We start from the raw sequence: 7,961 nt of genomic DNA, 5'->3' as shown, positions 1-7,961 counted from the left end.
TATCTAGACTCCGTGTTAATCAGTAGGCAATCTGTTTCAAGCTGGGGGGAATCAGAAACTCTCTTGTTAATTTTACTCATTTTCTTGGGAAATTGAAATATTTGAAACGGTTGAGTTTGTCTTTATTTTCATTCAACTTGCATGTGTTCGTTTGTGATTTCGAATAGGTTGACCAAGCAAAGACGTGATGGAATTAACTTGTTGCTATCGGCTGATAAGCAATGTCCGAGTTTATTTAATCTTTTACTGATATATGTACGTGAAAAGCAAGTTGAAGAAAAGGCACTTTCTTAGAATCTCCTTAGAGATTCCACCTTCCCTTCGGTTTCCTGAAGAAATTGATTGAAACATAAAGAATTGCTCCTTGTCTTGAAATTTTAAGAGACTTCACAACGGTTTATCGTTTTCCATCTCGCGAATTCCAATTATTAAAAATATTTTCATTTTCCTGGCTCCTTTTTAACCTGCTCAATTTGAAAAATCAGTAGCAAAGACCTTAACTCTTTACCTTGAAACCTCCATCGCCTCCGATCTAATGAATTCCACATAAGATATAGTAGATACAGTCGAACCCCTATTAAGCGGCCACCCATTAAGCGGCCACCTCCTATTAAGCGGCCAGTTATCAAAGTCCCGAAACTGTTGTCGATATAATACTGTAAATAAAACCCCTTTTAAACGGCCACCCCTATTAAGCGGCCGCGGCCACCTTTTTCCCGTCCCGATGAGCGTTCTTCTATTGTTTTAACCCCTATTACAGCGGCCAGCAAGAATGTAATATAAATGTTTTGGCTTTCTTTTCAACAAGGTCGGACAGGCAAGAGTCTAAAAAAGAAAGTGTTGGCTGAAAAAAACATTCAAACACAGGATTATTGTCGTCTTATGTGATTTCATGATTTCTTTTCACGCTATTTTGTATTGAAATAACGTGACTTTTCTAAAAAACCCTTATGCTAATTTCTAACGAACCCCTATTAAGCGGCCAACCTCTATTAAGCGGCCAGTTGCCATTTCCCCGAGGGTGGCCGCTTAATAGGGGTTCTACTATATGAAAAAAGACCCTAAATTTTAAGAGTCTCGATCTCATCATTCTTGCTAACATCTGACAAACTATTGTTTAAAAAAATATGATTTTCGCTATTCACTTTGCCCGGGTCTACCTTATATTGCTTTTAGAGAACAGGGAGTTTCAGATAGCGTTTAGATTACACTAGAAAAATTGTCACTTTGTTTACCTTTATTTTCTTTCACTTTTGCTATCAAATAATATGCATTTGGTTTCTTAGATTCGACTCAGTTAAACTAAAAAAAAGGAATGAGATCGTTTTCCTTTTGGAGTTATCAGGAACATATTGCAGATAGAAACCCGAAAGAAAATACACATTCTCCAAAGCTCCTTAGAAATTTCACTTTCCCTTAAAATCTCTGAATAGCTTAAAGGACTTCTGTGTTCCCTGAATCCAATATAATTTAACCTGCTGTTAATTAGGAGGCCTATAATGTGGGCTTGGTGGTTGCTTTGTTCCTTTAATGTCAATAAAGTGGTCAGTTAACCTAGTTTTTTCTCATTTGCCTTAAATCGCAATCATAATTCTGATAGTTCCAATAAAGGTGTCGAATATAGCTCTTATCAAATCTCTTGGTTTTCTGAATAAAAGTGAAAAAGGAAATTTATAGTCGTTGTTAAGTAACTCAGAAATATTGTCTGAAAACTGTTACAGGTCTAAACTTCCAAAGTGCTTCTAATGACATCGGTACCACCCCATCCACGCCCACCCTATTAGCAAAAATATTTTGAATTTCTTAGAAATGAGGTTCTTAGGTTCAGCGTCATATCAATTGTTAGATGATATATCACCCTACCACACGATTGGATGGACTATTCAATCGGGAAAATTCTTGGAAAGACTGTTTCTCCTCAGTAAATTTTCAACAACGTAACTTTGTTCCATTCTGTCTTGGCGGTGTGTAAGAGACGTGTCTGTCTGCGCGGTTGATATCTCTTGCTCTCACCTAAGATGGAAGCGTTCGTTGTGAGGAGTTTTTCCTCTCTGCTCATCATTGTACTGATGGCATCAAGTGCTGTGACTGAAAAATTGTCAGTGGAAAGTGATAATGGTAAGAGAAAGATTATACCTTGTAAAATAATGCAAGCATCTTTTGTAGACAGCACCTGTTAAAATCCTGAATTGAAATGGAAAAAAACTCTATCAAACTTTACCGAAGCAGTAAAGGCAAACCATTTTACACGTTTTATTCAATTTCTTTCAAGTAGTCATTTTATTTTTTGCAATTTGCCAGTCAGCAACGGACAAACTTTTACTGACAATTTAAGTACCTTCTACTAAACGGTCAAACTTTTTCCTGTCAACTGAAGAACTGACCACTGAAAAATGACAAATTGTTATTTCTTAACTTAATTCGATCTAGAGAATTTCATATTAAAGAACGGTTTGACTGGGTTTATCTGACAACTGGTACCAAGAGGTCAACCCAATAAATGTTCTTATTTCAAAACTCATGACAAATGATTGCGTCTCGATCTCATCATTCTTTCTAAGATCGCACAATTTCTTTTTAAACAAATGACTTTTAACCAGGATCTGAATGTAATGGCTCTCTTCTATAGAAGGTACGGTATTTCCAATTAATTCATTCTTATTCTCAATTTCCGCTCACGTTGTTTAAGAACCTCCCAAACATTGCTATTTTCTGCTCCAGTGAATTACGCATCAGAAAAATATTTGAAATTTCCAAGGAATGAGGTAGATTAAAATTCAAGGTTATGTCATCCTACGGCGTAATTGGGCAATCTAGTCATCCGGCGAAATTCCTAAGCATTTTTTTCCTGCAAAAGGTAAATAGACGGTGACCATAATCGTATTCTTGGTATTGGATTGAAACTAGCTTGCAATGGAGGCTGATACGGGGGAATATCATCAAAAAGAGCTTTATGTCTCGAAATGTCATTTGCATTAATTTGAAAAGATTACCCGCATTAGCCTCCACTGCACGCTAGTTCCAGTCCAATACCGAGAATACGAATATGGTCTATTCTGTTATACATTGTCATCGGTTGTTTACTTCGGGTTGCGAGGGAATAACGAGTGATTATCGATTACTATTACCCAGAGAAGAATACTACAAAATACTTCGTGTACGCTGTCACGCATGAGAAACCTCAGTGGAACTTGCACGTTAGAATGACGTCTAAATGTGCCGTACCGTTAACTACAAATATGGTAGCCGATACGCGTTAACGACAACAGCTGGGGAGTTGCAATTCTTTAGGCGTTTTGATAAAAAAAATTATTCCACTCGCGTTTGTTGAAATGCTAATGAACGAAATAAAAAAATAAAAAAATCTTTTTCTCTACCATCTCATATCCAAAGCGCGCTCATGAAATGGTTGTTAAGTAAATAGCCAACGAGGCGCGTAGCACCGAGTTGGCTATAACTATCCCATATCCAACAAGCGCGAGTGGAATAATTGTTTTATTAAAAACACCCAAAGAATTGCGACAATAAATATCCCTGGCTGTTCTCGCTGAGGCGTACAGCTACCATATTTGTCGTCCGTGCATGATATGAGCTCAGATACCACGGCCTGTAAGCCATTCCAAGTTTTTAATTTTAGTTTTTAATAAATCCTTTATAATCAGGGTATATATCATCTTGCCGCGTGATAATATCCTATCGGTGAAATTCTTACTGAAAAGCGTTTCTTAGATATATTATTAACAACGAGTTACGAGGTGTGTTACGGTTTTACGGAGGTGTTCCTACTAAAATTGCGTGCAATGCAGCTTGTATCTCTAACTCAAATTTGGGAGGGAAGAATTCGACGTAAAAATTATGTTCTTTCTTCTTATTATTACACTGATTACGTACATTCCCGGGGGGGGGGGTACTCCCATATGTGGCCTATATAGGTATGTGCCGCCCGATAGGGTATGGTTTTTGAGGTTCTCGGTCCTTAAATAGGGTATCATTTTTGCTCCTTTTGGCAATGTGTTCCCGGTGTGATCCTTAGATAGGGTACCTATATTCTATTAGCTAAAATAAACGCCCAGCTAAACGAAAAAAATGTGTCTTAAAACTGATTTTCTGTTCAGGTATTAGTAAAGCGATTTTATAAAGATTTGTGTCTTACCGTGCGCGGTTAGCCGTTATTTGGGTCGTCACGGAAAGCTTCTCCGCCCCTTGAATAGGGTGTCATTTTTTGGTTTTGGGCCTTAAAAAGGGTATCAATTTCCGCTTTCTTTATCCTTAAATAGGGTCAGGGTTTAAGAACCTTGGGCGGCACACCCCTATCTGAAATTTATGGGAGTACCCCCCCCCCCCCCCCCCCGGGCGTACATTGCAGGGCTGAAAGACTTCAGATTAAAGATAAGAATAGTAAGAGAAAAACTTCCTCCTTGTATTCCACCTTTAGACCTTCGGTAGATTCTACCAGTAGAAAACCTGCCCTGGAAAAGAAAGGAATTAAAAAAGCCCATTGAGAAAGCGACGAAAATTTCACAAGCGTTTACTTGTGTTTAAAATTAGATAAGTTTCAGTAATATTCGAAATAAGATTTTGAATCTGTTCAAGACATTTAGCCGAAAGCGTGCGAAAGAATTTATTTTTCTCCTGTTAATATATAACCATATGAATTAATTAAAAACCACTTTTCAGATGCCATAAAGCTATGCAGCAGATATTCCACCTTTCTTTAATTGAAGTTGACAATAATATTGCAATTTTTGACATTCTTTTTTCGGTTTTTATGCTTTATACGTTCTTGTCTTCTGATTTAGTTAAGGAAAATTCAACCAGAAACGATTATTTTACATTTTTATTGCAACTAGCCTTGAACAATGGTCAAACACCCAGCCCTAAGAACAGCACTAAAGAAGACTACAACCCAGATGTCACAAGGATCCGGAGAGTCGGTCCACTGCTGCCAGAGAATATTTCACTTTTTCCTGACCAGCAATGCTACAAACAATTCTTTGTAAACGAACTGCCACCAGTCGGTTTACGCAATGCCAACTTACAGAATATGAGGTACATCTGTCAACCAGGGAATCAGCAGACCTACTACGCCACGATGTTCGATGAAGGTCGAGGAATTGCGGTATATTCAGCCTACACTTTGACACAAGAAAAAGTAAAGTTTGTGAAAGGACGACCAAAAGATAAATGGATCCAAACCCCTGGTAACTTGTTTACATAAAGACAAAACAAAATCTTTCTCCATTTAAAAATTTCCAACCTCTATCAGCGTTATTTTTAAAGTATCACGTCAATCATAATTAAGCTGTTTTGTAGTTCATGAGGCTAAGTTGGTGGGGGGGGGGGGCAGTCAACTTGATTGGTTGATGTCTGTGATTCGTATTCGGTTTACATACCCTCCAGCCATAGCTTCCAACATCTGTCAAGCTCACTATATTAGTTACAGCTTGCCAATGGAAATAATTTCTTTGCCGTTGGAGGCTACATGAAACAATCTAATGCGACTATTTTTAATCGGTTATGGGACTTGTAGCCAAAAGGGGTAAAATTACAGACTTGTAAAGATGGAAAAAGGTCGAATCCTTATTAGTTAAACGGTTTTTAAAAATTATAACGCTAAGCACAGCTGCTCCCAGTTTTGTCGAATTATGCCAAAAGCTTTTTCAAAGTTCCCAAATTGTGCTCTTATGGTCCACGATTTTGCTCACAAATTCACAACGTTTCCCTGAAGATAAGACGAAAACATAATTCAAAAGTAAATTATTTCAACGTTTAACGCGTGCAATATTTCCGCGCGTACAGGAAGAGATAGTACGCAAAGTGGGCAAATAAAAATGCTTTCGGTACTAGTAGTTCCCAGATCTATTGAATAAGTAATATTAGTATATACCACACAAGTGAATAGTGCTTTTCGCGCGCGCTGATTGGTTAACTCGGAGTGATTAGCAAAGTACTATTCATCTCCGAGCAGCTAAAGAGAAACAAACTGCTTTTGCGCGTCGCTTTGCTTACCGAAAGTGATGTTTTGGTCTGCTAGTTATTCAACCTGTGTGGTATATACTAAAACAATTATTTACCTCAGTGTCGGTGAATGTGGTGGATATTTACCTTGCCGCTTCGCGGCTCAGTAAATATCCACCACTATCCACCTCCACTTCGGTGAATAATTGTTAAATATATTCTTTTGTTTAAGAAGGTATGCGAACGATGCAAAAGAGTAAAACTAATCTCGTACCTAGCCTCCTACGCAGACGAAACGCGTGATGAGCCAAAAGAACGTCTGCGTAGGAGGCTATCTGGTACCCAGATGTTTAAAATAAATGACAGATGGTCACTTTGAAGTAAGTGACTGAACCATTTTTTTATTGTAAATATAATAACACACTGTAATAATAACACAATTCTTACTAGGTATCAAGAATCAAGGCAACGATGAGATTTACAAAGGATCAGGATTTGACAAAGGTCACTTGTTTGCAAGTAAAACTGCATCATTTGAGTTAGAAAGTTCTATTTCCACTTTCACATACACAAACGCCGTGCCACAGCATCCAGGTTTCAACCGTGGTCCGTGGAAAGCCTTTGAAGACAAGATTCGACGATTTGGAGTACAATGCACCGGGGCGCCGCTAAATGGAGTTTTGTATCTTATAACCGGAGTTTCATTCGTTAAAATTCAGGCAAATCGAGAACCAATTAAATTGCTTGTTACCATAGCTATCCCTAATTCAATGTGGACCGCTGGCATGTGTGTGTCCCAAGATGGCAATGCACACAGTTTTGCAGTGATTGGAAACAATGTCCAGGTAAAAGAGGAAACGCTTACACAGCAAGTTACCGTAGCACAGCTGGAAGCTTTTCTTAAGATCGACGTTGGATATCATGGCCTCAAAAGAAGCCAAGTCCAACCAGTTAATCTGTTTCCAGGAATTGCAAAATCCGTGAATGTTCAACTAGTCTGAACCCCATCCCCCCCCCCCCCCTCACCCCCCGGCGAAAGAAGGCTAAGAAACATGGAAACAGTGCAACACCACCATACACAAGAGCTAACCAAGGAACATACATATGCATGTGGGCTAATGATCAAAAACGATATGTAAATAAGTAAGAAAAAGATAAGTAAATTAACTTAACTTGAAATCGACAAAACCCTCAAATGAGCTGCCTCGTATAGCTGTTGATTTTCACTATCTGATATGTATAGCTCATTATCTATCAATAAAAGTAATTGAAACAAACTTTCTGCGGTCACAAATCTGCATAAAAAAATGATTTTTAGAGGTCTATAAAGCTTGAGCCACGGCAGATTGGTCTCTAGTTCACACTTTCCGACGTGTTTTCCCTCCCTTTGACATGCCCATCGCAAGCCTTCAGCTACTATCTCGACAGATTGTTTGTGCTCTACTTAACCTCAGAATCTTCACCACTCGTACAAACCCGGGCATTCCTACTAGCGTAAATTAACTTTACCCACTACCGATTACGGCTGCTGTCAAAGAATTTGAGCGTGCACACAGGTCGTAAGAAGGGCTGATGAGTTGCTGAAATGAAATGCACGCCAGTTGTTCATTAATGCGCGCTCCTTAACTGGTCGCCGTAAAAACGTTGATGTTTTAAAACGGCTTAGTTAGGAGAGACGCGAATTTCATCAAAGTAGCAGTTTGAGGAACACAATTGCAAAGAGACTTCTGTTTACACAGGAACGGCCTGTTCCAAGGATAACTAGAGTGTCAACGTTTTATTTGGTTTGAAGAGTTGTGTAGGGTTATTTCTGATCTAAAAAGTTTCGATCCTTCACTTGTTCGTCTTAACTTATCTCGAAGCAACTGACTTAAAATTCATAGGAAACTAAACGAGACCACTCAAAAATGGGCAAATTTTAAATGGAGGGCTATCGTGGCCTTGTTTAAACGAAAATCCAAGATTAAATAAATCTTCGAACCATAACTTTTCTGTTGAGTACT

General features: G+C 38.4%; 1 protein-coding gene across 1 annotated transcript; it reads left to right on the top strand.

Moving 5' to 3' along the window:
- The first annotated feature begins 1,904 nt into the window (after positions 1 to 1,904).
- Positions 1,905 to 7,221, top strand: LOC144640292 (nuclease-like). The gene is made up of 3 exons (XM_078499472.1): positions 1,905 to 2,118; positions 4,851 to 5,201; positions 6,409 to 7,221. The coding sequence occupies exons 1-3, from the start codon at positions 2,019 to 2,021 to the stop codon at positions 6,957 to 6,959; spliced, it is 1,002 nt and encodes a 333-aa protein (XP_078355598.1). The 5' UTR covers positions 1,905 to 2,018; the 3' UTR covers positions 6,960 to 7,221.
- The last annotated feature ends 740 nt before the right edge of the window (positions 7,222 to 7,961 follow it).

This window comes from Oculina patagonica, unplaced genomic scaffold (genome assembly GCF_052425735.1).
Source record: "Oculina patagonica isolate OP01 unplaced genomic scaffold, crgOcupat unplaced24, whole genome shotgun sequence".
Classification (NCBI taxonomy): Eukaryota; Metazoa; Cnidaria; class Anthozoa; order Scleractinia; family Oculinidae; genus Oculina; species Oculina patagonica.
This window is presented reverse-complemented; position numbering and strand designations above follow the sequence as displayed.